The sequence below is a fragment of the Larimichthys crocea genome, chromosome X, assembly GCF_000972845.2.
Source record: "Larimichthys crocea isolate SSNF chromosome X, L_crocea_2.0, whole genome shotgun sequence".
Classification (NCBI taxonomy): domain Eukaryota; kingdom Metazoa; phylum Chordata; class Actinopteri; family Sciaenidae; genus Larimichthys; species Larimichthys crocea.
This window is the reverse complement of record NC_040020.1, coordinates 39,556,576-39,571,794: the sequence shown is the minus strand read 5'-3', so window position 1 is coordinate 39,571,794 and position 15,219 is coordinate 39,556,576. Positions and strand designations below refer to the sequence as shown.

Below are 15,219 nucleotides of genomic sequence, written 5' to 3'. Positions count from 1 at the left end.
TTTAAAAAAACATATCACTCAATCACAAATCCTGAAAGATGCTCTTTATTTAAACATATATGTACAGGTAGTTTCAGCTTATTTTCTGCATATTTGTTCAATAATTCAACATTAGGACCTTCATAAATTCACTACTACTACAAGAACGCCAAGTTATCAGAAGGAAGGTAAAGTGACAAAGGGCAACACTTTGCTTGACATGAGTCACTAATGTCCTAAATACACTCAAACATACACCGTCTATTGGAGGCATTTACAAGAAAATTGCATTCGTTTCCTGGTGTTTTATCATTTAAAAACGCAAGATTAAATTCAGAGGATGCAAGTTGTTTGTCAGCAATATCCATAATATCTATGAATGATGTCATATTACCGCAGTCCGTAACTCCCAGTAGCTGTTGTCTGAGATGATGTGACTGTGGGGAATGAGTAATAAGTAGAGTGGATCACAAAACTTGGATAAAATGATGAGTATGTGTTGCATTTACAGGAGTTAACCAAAATTATGAAACGTCATTGGCAGGAACACTGTTACAAAAGTGGGTCAGATGAGGTTGCATGCTAGTTAGTGTTGGCCTTTATGAAGAGAAATGCAAAAGTCTGGAGACTTGAAGCCTGGTTCTGAGTTTGTCAGCTAGAGATGAAAGTGTTTTTAACCACCCAGTCAAATTTGAATAATTACAATATCGATAAATCTATGAAATTAGGTGTAGAAATGAGCAGTCGTCTCAGCTCCATGACTGTGTGGGCGTGTCCGCTAAAGGTGCCACGCCCACTCAAGCAGCAATTTTGAACACTGAGCGAGATGAATTAATCTATCTCTGCGAGGGGTGCAGTGGTATGCTCAGGGTGGCCTCAGCGTGTCATCGAGCCTCCCTTTTAAGACCGCCCAAGAAATCCTGGACTGAAAACTGGTGATAAACAGTTTTAACCTTTAACTCTACTTTTCAGTAATGTATTGTTCAAAGTCTTTTCACGTTTTCAGCAACTATTTTCCAACATATTTAATATATTTTGAAACAAATCTCAGAATTGCAGCCGTCTGCCTTTTTGAGCCTACATAAAAATGAAATCAGACCTCAATGCAGTATCACTGGATTTACTGCAAGTATATGATTGACGCATTATTGTACAGGCGTGGTGGGTTTGGACTAACAGGCACAAAATTCACAATATTTAGACTTAAATGATCATACCATGTTTTATCTAAAAAGAAACAGGGAACCTTTCCTGGGGTGTGCATCGTTCACTACCTGAGAAGATCCATCAGAAACACCACCGTATACAGCACTGCATATGTCCGCATATTCCTTCATCTTACTCCCACTGTTTGTTTTTGTCTATGCAGTTTGTGCATTTTTAAGTAACATGAAGGACGATTTGGCCTCTCTGAAGTTCTGTTTATTGTCTCACGTTGCTTTGAACATTTACATTTGCTTTTCAGATTTCTTTTAAAGCAGGCTAATGTGATTTATTAGCATTCAGTCTAATATGACCCAGCTTTGTAGCAAGTATTTCTGTGTGGGTTTTGTATTTTCAGTGACACAGATAAGAGAATTAAACTTCTAAACTGGGCAAAGGATGGACTTAAAAATATTGTTCAGCTCCAGTACAAAAGCATCCACCAACTCTCACTCTTATTCGGCAGCCATAGTGTTAGTTTGAACCACGCGTGCTCGTCACACCTGCGATCAATGATTAAAAACGTAGAGTTGTGGGTCTCCTGAAAGTGAAAGAGGTTCACTGGTTGGTGTTAAAGACCTGAAATGAAAGAATAAATACCCGTTGTCAAACATGGCGGGACGATAACAGATGTGTTTTTCCTGTCAGACAGAGAACCTCAACATTTACACCTCACTGTGTGGACATTGTGCTTGTGGTTCTATAAATGCTCGCACTGTCTATCAACCACATGATCATAGACCATATTTTCATCTCAAAGGAATGTTACATGATGGAATGACCCAATCTGACTCATTTAAGACATATATATTTATCAGATTTTTATTTACAGTTCTCTTTCCTTCATAAACACCATGGACGAGCTTACAGAACCTTTCTTACTGTTCCCCTCGAGTACTGATTAGGGATCAGTTTCCAAACTCTTTGCTGAAACCAGGTGGATGAAACTCAAATAAGGATCCTGATTCCTGAACAGTTTCGAGGGGATACACAACTAACTGAGGTCCTCTGAGTCACAGGAAATGATGTATGGCATGTCACGTGACGCGAGTGTGTAGGTTCTGACACGGGGGCAGGGGTCGTAAAGAGGTCTGTGTCAGTTTACATGACGGCACACTGGGTGGCTCCACAGCAATCCTTAATGATGGCCACTCCTGACTTGGTGATGGATGGTTTGTTGGGAGGCGGCTCCAGGATTTGTCTCTTGGGTTTTGGAGGATCTTTTGAAGAAAAAAAAAAAAGATGAAGGAAGTGAACAATACACCTGACTGTGTGTGTGTGTGTTTTTCTTTAAACACCATCACTCACGTTGTGTGACTTTAAGCTTCTTCTCCAGAGGCATCAGCTTCAGTCTGAGAAACTCAGCCATCTCCTTGTCCTCCTCTCGCTCCCTGAGTTCATGAAACAGTCACACATTTTAACACACCGCAACTGATTTATAGGACTGGCCATTACATGCAGAGCACACAGCATAGCACATGACCCCAGGCTCACCCCCCAGCCCATTCTTCACACAGATCTCTGGCCTGGCTCCTCCTCCAAAACCTTGGTAACTGTCATGTCTGTAGTCATGTTGTGATGTATAATGCATCTATGTATCTATATATACAGACCATCCTTGAAAGGATAATAAATAATATATTTTTAGTTGTCCAGTACTCAAATCTATCGTTAATGTCATCGGTTACACCTCTGCCTTTCCTACGATGACGAGGCAAAATGCTGTTTCCGTTTCAGTCAGATCACAGAGCTAAGCATCTGTTCCTCTATGATACTAAATCCTTTATGATCTTTGGAAAAACCCAGAGCTTTATCTGATTAAAAAATATTCTTTCTGCTGCACAATACAAAAATAAAAGATTTTAACCCATTTGCCAAATTGCATTTGTAAGCCAAGAAACGATGGCAGCCAGATGTAAGATATCTCCTTGCTCCTGTTTTTTTCTTACAACACAAGATGTAAATGCATTATTTTGGCTCATATTGTACAAACAATAAGCAACGATTTATGTCATTTTGCGGTTTCTTATCATGCATCATTTATAGCTACATTAGCCACTACACAGCTCAGTAATATAAATCAGTCAGTCCAGCACTTTAGTCCAGACTGAAATATCTCTACAGCTATTGAATTTAAATGTGTTGCCGTGTAGTACAGATATCAATGTTCCCCAGGAATCCCAATGAGGGTCCCAATGAACCTCTGGTGGTGTTTTCTTCTAGCACCACATTGTTACTGCTGGTCAATTGCTGATGGATGGTTCATCAAATTTCAGGTTAATTTAACATAATATATAATAACTTTGGTTAGGCCTTCACTTCAGCCGCAGCCGGTGTTTTGTTCTGAAACAGAGCTGCTAGCGTGGCCTTGATTTTGAAAACTTACTTGGTGCCTCATAAAGAATAATTAAATACACAATTAAATGAAACTATCTTCACCTTTCTGAACTGATCTTTGGAGTTGCTCAGAAATCCCTCACAATTTGCTCATCCAGTGTTTTCAAAGCAGCCTGTGATTTCACATCATTTTATATCACAGAGTTATCTCTGTGTCACACTCTGTGGGTTATCTGTGGGTGCAGAGGGGGAAATAGAAAATGACAATGTAGAGCCATGGCCATCAGTCACCCACACACACACACACACACACCAGGCAGTGCTGTGATGATAAAGTGACCCTGTACTCCCTTCAGTCATGCTCACATTTACTCTAATGAGTCTCCTTCCCACTGTTTCTCAGCCATCTTACGTCTATCAAATGGAGACATAAACAGTTATATCCAGCACTGTCTGAGAAAACAAACACGCTGTCAGCTCCCGCTGACGTCCTCCCAGATATTATCTGCTCCTGTGTGCGAGATCGCTCTACCTTAATCTCTCCACCTCAGCATCATCGACCAGGAAATCCCTCTTCTGCACCAGCTTATGGATCTTCAGGATCAGCTCCTCTTCCCGCTGCTTGTGCTTCTTGGTTTTTTCTTTCTCTGGAGGAAAGGAAGAAGAAAAAAGAGTCAGAGTCATAAGCACATCAGTAAATGGATAAACTGAACTGACACCTTAATAGTTTACTTTTTTATTTTCTGTATGTTTAGTTACTTGCAATTGACCTTAACAAACTGACCTTAGAGCAAAGTCAGCTGGCTCTTAAACACTGAGTCACTTCACAAACAGATCCTGAATTCTAACCTTCATGTATAATTTATAACAAATAAAGCACTGACTTAATTATGCAAATTCTCCTGAGCTTTATTTTGGTTTCATTTAGCAAAGGGATTTGCATTCACAGTCACAGAGATCCATGGACGCAACATCCTCTTTGCTTTGTCTCTTGTTCCTAACCTTCACAGTCCAAAGCACAGAAAAAGACACACATTAACAGACCAAACAAACTGCACACACACACACACACACACACACACATATGTTCACAGACAGCTGCAGAGGTAGGCTGTCGGACACTGCTTGTATCTAGGCTAGGTGGAGAAAAAAGGGGGCTGAAAAAACGACTGCAGACATCAGCTCTTTCTTCTATCCGGAAATAAAGTGGAGCGTTGCAGCTAAAGTGTATATTCCCCTGAGGGCAGAACAATCTGAGGGGCGCATGGCTACAATGTCAGAAGAGCAGGAGAGGCAGCAGGGTCTGTTTGTCATGTGACTCATTGTGCAGGAGCGAAATAAGGCCCCAACAACTGCATGAGGCCCCAGTGACTCATGGGAATGTCAATGAGGGGTGTTTTTTGTGTGACAGTGAGCTGTTTGTGTGACCAGTAATCCCAAATGCATAAAGGGCAGACCAAATAATAGGGAGGCTTTACAATAAATGCAGTGTAGTCAAAGCTGAAGTGAGGTTTTACCCACCTGGAGGAAGTATCAGTCCACAATTACAAGACTGAATCATTTTAAATTCGATATATTTAAATTTGACTACTTGTCAGGCAGCAAAAGTAAATAAAGGGTTCAGTATTTGTCCAACACAATTACATTCCTGTATTTTTTTAGATAACAAAATATGGAAAAGCCAAATAATGTTCCTTTTTTTCATTCATCACACAGTCGTACAGCAATCAAGATACAAATGAAGACCTGTGATGTGGTCAGAAGCTCCAGAGCAAGTGTATAGGTGGACCTAAAAGCCAGATTATGTTCTGATGAAAGTATTTAAATAAAACTTTCTCACTCCTCATATTCAATGTTGAATTCATGAGCAAAAAAATGCAACCTTGTTTAAGTTTTGCTTCTGGCGTGGAGTTTTGCTGTGCAACTGATTTTCCTTTTCTGACTGTGACTGTGTCAATGACTCTTTTCTACAGCAACTACATTTTGACGTTTGACATTATTCTGTGATTGCCACATGATGCCACAGTTACAAAAGTTACATAGGATTGCTTTAAGTTGGGATTGTTAACTTTCTTTTTTTGGTGTCTGGGCCAGTGCTGGTTCGGGCGTTGCACTCGGGGGAGTCATGACTTCAGCATTTTTAAAATCCTGACTACAGCTCTGAATCACATCAGCACCCTCAGCAGCACAAATTAGGAGATCAGAAACGGCCACAGAGGTAAATCAATGCCTTTCTGACAACAGCCATACATTCATTCAAACACAAGATTCACGACAGTGGTGTTTACTGCAGGACTGTCCACTTATTTTGGACTCAGGCTTGCCAGGTGCTTAAAAAAAAACCCTGTGATTGGTTGGTTTCCTGAAACAGCTGATGAACATCTATGTGTCTTGTTACCATGTGTGCGTCCTTGAACACGACACCAGCTCCTCCTGCTCACCCACACTAACATATACGCTCACTGAAGACTGTTGCCAGGTTCTCTGCCTGCACGTGCTCACATACCGTATGCTTCATGTATGTGTTTCTGTGTTTGAAGGAGCTGACGTCACTTTGGCACACTCTCGCTGCATTTTGAACCCCGCACTGAGGAGTTAAACCGATATTTGATTCTGTCCTCTGCCAAACAAAAGCATCCAGGGAGTAAAAATGATTTTCTTTTACTGAAATTCATTTTGGACACCTTACCTGGAAAGCAGCCCCTCAGCTCATATTGCCTTCACGGTGATGATGCATGTGTGTTTGTGTGTGTATGTGTGTGTATGATTATCATATTTCCAGCACATCCCCGAGACTTATGATCAATCCTGCGTAGTTTAGTCTAACGACACTTCCTATAAATCACCATGACGTCTGCTGAGGTTATGGGACTCTGGCGAGCTGCAAACAGAAGCACTTTCTGCCAATAGTCCAAACAGGGAGCGTGGACACTTTTGCACACAGAGGATCAATTCTGAGTGGGTTATTTACTGATATGCTTACAGCTGGTTTTCCTTATGTTGATATAAGTGTGTTTGAACTGTACCTGGTACTGCGACAATCTGTCTCAGCTCCTGCTTTAAACTCATGATGTCTTTGCAGAGCTGGATGTCATCCATCCTGAAGAAAACGAGAAAGAAAACAGTAAATCCATCAGATTAAAGAACAACAGATATTATTAGCTGCCTCCACTTCAGTCTGAAATGATGTTAGGCAGAGTTATATCGTATAGTGAACCTTGAAAGAAAAGCAGCATCCATAAAATGATAGAAAAATGACCTGTCAGGTACAGAGTTTATGTCTTGATGAAGTGAAATATTCCATCAGTGTCCGAAAGAATGAAGACTCATTCACACAGACGAGGTTAAACATGTCAACTAAGGCTTGGAGAGAACAATTATATGTTATCTGTTAACTCTGGGGTTACACAGTGGTGCAGCGGTTAGCACTGTCGCCTGATTGCAAGAAGCTTCCAGGTTTGAACCCTGGAGTTTGCATGTACTCCCTGTGTCTGCGTGGGTCCTCTCTGGGCACTCCGGCTTCCTCCCACAGTCCAAAGACACGCAGGTTAATTGCTAACAAAAATTGCCCAATTGTGAGTGTGAATGTGCCCTTGCAACTTGTCCAGGGTGTATCCCAGCTCAGTGCTGGCTGGGATAAGCTCCAGCCGCCACGACCCTGATGAGGAAAATGGATGGATGTTAACCGTATCATTCCCAGGCTTTCACATGATCTCACTGTCAGTTAACATATGCTGTATGTACTTCCTTGTGTGTTGTAATTGTGATCCAAGCAACATGTCCACATCAGAGCTGTGTCGCATTCTCTTTGATGGGGATGGAGGCTTTTCAGTTTTCAGTGCCTACCTGTGGTATTTGTTTGGATTTGAGGAAGGATGAAAATGTGTTTTAATAACACAACTATATTAGGTTGAATACATAATATATTTTAAATGCAGTGATTCACATAATTCTCTTCAAATAATTCTGTTTCTTTCTGGAAAAGGGCAGAGACAAGGATAGAGAGAACTAGGACTGTTTTGTCCTTGGACTGCAGTAGTGAATCTAATTTAATCTATTCATCCTGTTGTATAAAACATCAGAGCACTATGAAAGACCCAGAGCTCAAATTTCATGTTTCATTTCATCCAAAATAACAATTAAAAATGATTTAATATTCAATTTTTGATATGAATCAGAGAAAAGCATTATATTTTCGTGAAAGATGCATGTTAAAAACTGCTTAATAAATCACTGAAACAATTAATCAACGATTCAAATTGACCGAATAATTGATTGATCAACAAATCATGTTAGCACTAATCTCTGTGCCGTCCTGTGAAATCCACTCATGCACTTGTCATTTAGACATCACGGCCTCGAGCACCTGACATGTCACTCATCAGGAGAGTGTGTGCAAATGGAAACATGCAACATAAATCCATCCATGCTGCTCTCGGAGCCCTCGGGGGCCTCGACGTTTTCCCCTCTTCGCCGTTAAATCTCCACCTCTCCCTCTCTGCGGAGCAGTGACAGCTACCACAGAATTATTTCTCCCTGTGATAGATCAGGCCGATGACTCATCCATAGCCTCCTCCACCCTCCTCCTCCCTCTGCATTTTGCTCCGTTTTACACCTCCCTCCTCGTTCCTTCTCCCCCTTGACCCCTCCCTTCAGCTCTTTTCTCTCCCTCTGTCTGTTTCTCTCCCTCCTTCTGCCTTGTTTTTCACTCTCTCAATGCTATCCGTGGATTCCAGCAGCTTCTGCACTCTGACAGTCCATCTGCTAGTTTGTGCGCAAGTGCGTCTGTGTGTGTGCGATGTGTGTTTACGAGCCGTCTTGAGTCACACAGAGCCTGACAACAGAGACGTAAGCAGTAAGCAGCGTGGCGGCCTAATGAAGCCTTTCAAGTGGGCGTGTGAACCAACATTATCAACTGAGTGAGCTCTCTAAGATGTGTAGGAGCCTCAGCCGTCACACTGCAGATGTTTGGGGTGTAATAATGCACATAATATAGCGTTCAGTTCAATATGTTAGACAATCTGATGAAGTTTCAACGCACATAAATAATACAGTGGCTTGTATTACCACTATCAATTCAGTGTTGTACTGGTGCAATATTGGACACTTCTTAGCAATGTTATGCATTTTTTACTGTATTAAACACAACAAGATGTGCTGTCGCAGCTCGCCTGTTTAGTTGTTGTTTGATTTATCACACATACTGTGCAATAGACCTTTTTCACAGCAGCCATTTTGACATGAACTAGTAGGGTCAACACAGGTGTTACCAATGAATCTAATTCATTCGTATCATTGGGAACACCTGTGATGACCCTACTATTGCATGTCAAAATGCCTGCTGTGAAAAAGGTTTATATATATATATATATATAATATATCTATATATCTAGATATATATATATATAGGGACATTGTTCATGTTTTTATATGTTTCTTAAATCATGTAATCAATATATCGTGATATGGTAACATTTAAAAAAAACAAATGAACTGAAATGATGAATGTTTTATGCTAATCCAGCACATTAAGTAGCTCAAGTACTTAATTTTATTGATGACAAATATCCTCCTGTTCATTGATTTGCAACATTTCCTCTCACAACCAGGCATATTAAATATAAATAAAATAAAATCTCAGACTGGTTGATAAATTATTTGTATTGCCTACGACCCTACATGTACTCTGAGTCTGTATTAGAGACGTGACAATTAGTTGAATTAGTTGATTAACATGAAAGAAATAAAAATAATAAATACATTATTTCAGGTTCTCATGGATCGTGGCTGCTGCTGTGATCCTGCCCGACGCCCACTACATATATTATTACTGTCATAATTACTACCATATCTGTTACTGTAATCATTTTTATCATTCATTGTGATTCATTGTCATTTTATCAGTCATTGTAATTGTACAATATGTTTGTGTTGATTTGTCCTGTACACGTGACATCCATTGCACGTCTGTCCATCCTGGGAGAGGGATTCCTCCTCTGTGGCTCTTCCTGAGGTTTCTTCCACATTTTTTCCCTGTCAAAAGGGTTTTTGTGGGCAAGTTTTTCCTCACTTGAACCGAGGGTCTAAGGACAGAGGGTGTCACTCCCTGTACAGATTGTAAAGCCCTCTGAGGCAAATGTACTTTGTGACTTTGGGCTATACAAATAAAATTGATTTGATTATTTGAGTTGGGGTTTTTTTAAGCAAAAATGCCAAATGTTTAGTAGTTCCAGCTGCTTAAATGTGTCCTTATGTTCTGCTATTAGTATTGTAGAAAACTGAATATCTGGCCCTTCTGGACTGTATATGATTGTGAATTATGCTGCCCACGTTATATAATATCTTATAGTGCACAGGAGTTTACTTGCTCACATGCTGTGATGTGAAGCAGTTGGCATAAATGAACACTGAAAATACATAGAGAGACTGTCAGATTATTATTGCAAGAGGGTGGTGATGATGAAAATAATGATTGGTGGCAGCTGTGGTCTGTATTGAGATCTACAGTAAGACATCATAGTATTAGACTCTGTCTGATTAATTAGTCAACATCCATGTAGTCATGCTATATGCAACATTATTGTGATAAAGGCAAAGTGGTTTTAGACCCACAGTTGTTCATCCCAAACACTGATCCATAATTCTTGAAGCTAATGTTAATGAGGAGCCAACGAGTTCACCATGGTGACTCATTCAGCTGTTATTGGCATATCCAGTCATCTGCATAATCAATGGACAAATGGGCTGCCTCCCTCATTACTGAGCAGAAGAGCCAACTTCACAGGGAGACAGCATTTGAATGTCTTTGCAGTATGTCATGAGAGTCCATGTCCGTGGCTGTGTCATGGCAACGCAGCCAACCTCATTTTATATCCAAGGCCAGCAGCGGGGATTTTTTATGAAATTGCACTGACTGAATCTTTGTCGCACTAGACCACGTTTGTACTCTAGAAGCACTAGACTACGTTTGTAGACTAGTGCTTGACTAGACTACGTTTGTAGTCTAGTGCAACAAAGCAAAAACGTTTGTTTCACAATTTAGCAACTCACATGAAACGCAGCTCGGACTCCCGGCGTACCAGGACTTCTCGCAAGCGCTGGATACGTGCCATCTCCACCTCAATCTCCTCTGGAGCCATGGTGCTCTCTGCCATCGACACATCTGAGTGACCTGGGAGGCAGGGATGACAGTAAACAGTAAAAATGAATGAGGAGGAATAAAAGAAATATAGGAGGGAAACATGAGAGTTTAGAGAGAGGAGAAAGGAGAAGAAACAAACATCCAACATCCTGGTGGTGAGATTGTTTTCCTCCACAAAGACACGTCTGTTACACGCTTCTCTTCACATTGGACACTGTTTGTTTATTACAGAGAAAAAGACACCCTACACATGGCCAACGCCTGTATCTAATTTGAGCTAATGAGTTAACTGTAAATATGCTTTACTATGATTTCATGTGACAAATGCATCCAAGAGTTCCTAATTTCTGTCTTTTCATCCTTGAAAACTTTCCCGTAGAGTCAGCATCTTGACATTTCTCACCTCGTCTCCCTGTGGCGTGCCACCTCACATCGGCCAGGAACGTGATATTTTGGAAAGAAGACAGCGTGTGTAATTGAGAGAGCTGATTTGTATTTTAAAGTCGCAGCAGTGCTTCAGGCACGAATGACTCAATCACTGAAGATGTGAAAATGTGTGTGATGTGAAGAGAAGCAGGATTCAAGCATGTATCTCTTCTCACGGAAAGAGAAAAAAATACAGTCATACTGACGTGGATTAGTTGCTGATTGAGTCATTCTTCCCTGAACCGGACCTCTGACCTTAGACTCTCCATATCTGTCACTTAACACTTTCTACACTGACCAAACACTGATTGCACTGACCACTGCAAATGCTGCAGCTCTTGTAACAGGCTGACCTTTATGGGCTTTACCAGCATCTTGCAAGAAACCTGCAACAGTATGAATGGTAATTTGCCAATACAAATATATGTCATCAATTTAAAGTGTGGAAATGAGGAAGCTGGTTGCGTATTAGGGTGTTGTCTTTCTCCCAGTATTAGTATATGTCTCCATCACGAACCAGTGAAGATTCTTATCAGAAAGCCTGCATTAGGTGTGGAATTTCAAATGTGGGAACTTCAACCGAGCAAGTAGCATCATGTGAAGTGTATGATCCAGGGTTTTGGAGTTAAAAGTCAGGATATCTGGGCCTTTGCTGTTTAAAGTTTGATCTGTCTCTAACAAGTTTGCCGTTATGGAGACCTCTCCGTCTCTTCGGGCCTGAATCGTTAACAGTTATCTTGCACTTTTGTGCACAACATGAATATTTCACAGAGTGAGAGTGGATGTGAACAAAAACATGCAGTTGAGCCTGAACCCTGCAGTCCTGTGAAACCATTATGACTCCAAGTAAGAATTCACTGATGTGCTGGTTATGGTCTTGACTCAATTAATCATGCGGTGTATAATATATCAGAGTCCAAAGTGATGTCTTAACGTGGTGTTTCATCCCATCAACAGGTGAAAAACCCCAAAGATATCCAGTTTCTAATCACGGAAAGCAGAAAATATTTACATATGAGAGGCTCAAACCAGAATGTCTTTGGCATTTTTTGTTTAAAAATGACTTAAAAGACAGCTTCACACTTCTTTAGAGTCCATTATTTGGACACTTACTTGTCCATATAGACATTAAAAGAGTGAAAGTGTCCATGCTGGCTGTGAAGTGATCCTAACACGACTGCACTGTACAGGACAAAATCCCCATCCCACGAGCTCACAGGTTTTTGAAAAACAAACTCTTTGCATCTTTAATCCGGAGCTGCCAGATGTGATGCATGACATTTATCCACAGTGTGTCTTGTAACAGAAGAGGACTGGATCAGCTCTTCTTCATCCTCCTGCAGCAACATAAACTGCAGTCTGCGTTCGTGGTACTTTTCATGGGTGCTTGCTGAGGACAGAGCTGACTCACCACAGCAGACAGAAGTCTGCACAGGAGGGCCCTGGCTTTGTTTGTGCCAACGTGTGAGCTGACAAAAGACGCCAAAATCAAAGTTCAAATGATGGAAGAGCAGAACGATATGAAACACAGCGGGGGTTAAAGTTTGATAAAAAGTTATTTTCTTCATCTCTGTGACTTGTTTTTCTTTGCACACTCATCTCTCTCTGTCTCACTCGTAGCCACATGCTTACCATCAATAAGACCAAGCCGCATTAAGTCCAGAATGATGGCAAAACGCCAGCTCAATAATGTATTAACAGCTCCCTCTCTGAACAAGCTGCTCACACATAGACACAAACACACTCAGCATTAAAAACATAACACGAACCAAACAGCATTGATACTCCCTAATTAAAAGCAGCTTGTTCACCAGGGACCTGTGAGGTTAACTGTGAAGTTTCAGGCCAACACAAACGGTGCTGCTCTTCACATCACCTGCAGATGTAAACCAGTTTACTCACACACATAATTAATCAGTTTGAATTACCCCTGTTTCATTAAAACAAACTGGCTCATCAGTGCACTGGAGAGTCTGGATTGAGCGTGGTGAAGCGGGGCCACATGGGGCTCGCCAACAGGGAAATGTCAGTATCTGACAGTCAATGCAGACGTCTCTGACACATCCTGCAGTCACACTGTGTGTAGACTGGCGCTGCTGCCTCTGGATCACACCTCCCGTCATAAAAAAACACACACACAAAAGCACAAAATGCAAGATAAACTCTTTGTCTTTGTTTTAGAAATAAGAGAAGATAAACCTGCTGTCTTGTTTTCTGGCTAAATGCGTGTTTGTGGTAGACACACAGAAAAAAAAAGAGAGAGAGAGCAATGACTGGATCTGTGTCTAAAAATATCTCCTGCATTTTTTTTTCTTCTTCATCTTCTCTGACTTAATCTGGAAGTTTCTTCACACCCTGCGCTCCTGTGATGAGTTATCCTCAGTGGAACCAACTAGGGCACAAGGACGACGTTATCACTTGGCTGCTTCCGTCAACACATGCGTCATTCACAGAGCTTCATCACTTTGATAATAGGAAAAAAATAACGGAAACATCTAAATACAGCGACCCCGCAGCTAATAATGTTTATTCATGTCCACGCCGTGTTTGCTCGGCTTCATGGTCGATTTCGAGGCTGTCGTTTAGGGTTTGAGAGCTGATAAGTAAATTGACCGAAAATGAATTGTCAATTATTGTCATGCATCACACAAAATCACACAAAACATTCTCTGATTCCAGCTTCTTAAAAGTGAAGAATTTTCCTGTTTTTCTTAGCTTTTTATCACTGTGTATTTAATAGTTTAGACTGGAAAACAGCAAATCAAAGACGTCACAGGCAGAGCTATTTTCTCATGTTTTCTATATCAAACGATCAGTTAATCAGCAGAGGCAATAACTGTTAGTTGCAGCTTTAAATAGGACAAATAAGATAGATGCAGGACAAAATGATGGAAACATTTAATCCGGTCGCTTTATTTGTTTTTAGCTGTAACTGTTAGAGAGAGTGTTATTGTTGTGCACCATTTCAAGTGATTCCCAAAAGTCATGTCAAGTGCAGATATAGCATTTTGAAAAAAACTCTCCTTCAAACTGCCAGCTTTCACTCATTTTGCCATGAACTCAAGTATTCTTCTCAAAATGTGAACAGTATTGATCAGAGCAGAGGACCGGGGTGCATTGACTCATGCTTTTTCTTCATGCTCCTGCATCAGCTCACACTGAATCAGATGCATATAAGTTTGAAAATGCGCTGGGCTTGCTGTGTTTGTGCTACATTCATTGGCCCAAATTCATGCAGGCACACATAGTGTGCATGTAGGGGGGTTTTAATGGGCCTTTCAGCAGCAGCAGGGCAGCGTTATTGATACGTCCCAAACCTTTGTGAGTCACTGTTAACCCTTTAGGCGCCGCATGCTCACACAGTAAAACATATGCCGAGGTGATAACTTGCTATTCGTGAGCATCAGGCTGTAAAACAAACATCACGTCTGCACGCTCACCTTTGTCCGTTGTCCATGCCGTTTCCGACACGGCGCCGTAGCTCCTGAGCGCGCGCTCGGTGTCCGAAATAGATTTCTTCAGTTCCATGTCGGTGCACGCGCGCATAAACCAGGATATAAACGAGTCTCGTCTGATAAATCTAACACTGTGTGTGCCTCCCCTCTAGATAACTCAGTTTCACCCGGTGACAAGGCTCCAGCGACCCGAGACGTTGAGCATCTTTCTTCAAGCTTTCAAGTCCCTCGACGTGCGGATGGAGGTGAGGATGCAGTGAGCATGCGCAGTGCGGGCTGGGACGTGAAGGCTTGGGAGACACCCACTGGCACCGGGGGGACATTAAAAATGAAACAATAGGCACACAGTTAATCCAGAGTCGTTATTGTCAGCCTGTCCAAGAATCTGTTTTAGTATATCTGAATGTCAAATCTCTGAGTGGATATATTTCATGTATTCATCATTAATAAAAGGTTATGGAAGCTAACAGGGGGTAACAGCTCTTTAAACATTTGGTCTCTAAAGTCAACCTCCAGTTATTTGGCAGGTAGAGATAAACACCAAATGTTAAGTGGCAGGTGTTTACACATGAGGCAGTCTGGTTGAATATGGCAAAGAGAGATGAAATCTGTTTACAAATGTATTAACTTAATTAGGTTTTATTTAATATTTGAGGTCTTAGAAGTATGGAGAGATTG

The 15,219-nt window shown here is 41.2% G+C and overlaps 1 protein-coding gene across 1 annotated transcript; it reads right to left on the bottom strand.

Annotated features, from left to right (window-relative positions):
- Window positions 1–29: 29 nt before the first annotated feature.
- On the bottom strand, window positions 30–14,809 carry bmerb1 (bMERB domain containing 1). The gene is made up of 6 exons (XM_027282626.1): window positions 14,527–14,809; window positions 10,570–10,690; window positions 6,546–6,619; window positions 4,052–4,166; window positions 2,491–2,573; window positions 30–2,402 (listed from the first exon to the last, which is right to left on the bottom strand). Exons 1-6 carry the CDS (start codon window positions 14,630–14,632, stop codon window positions 2,284–2,286), a joined length of 618 nt encoding a protein of 205 aa, XP_027138427.1. The 5' UTR covers window positions 14,633–14,809; the 3' UTR covers window positions 30–2,283.
- Between the last annotated feature and the right edge of the window lie 410 nt (window positions 14,810–15,219).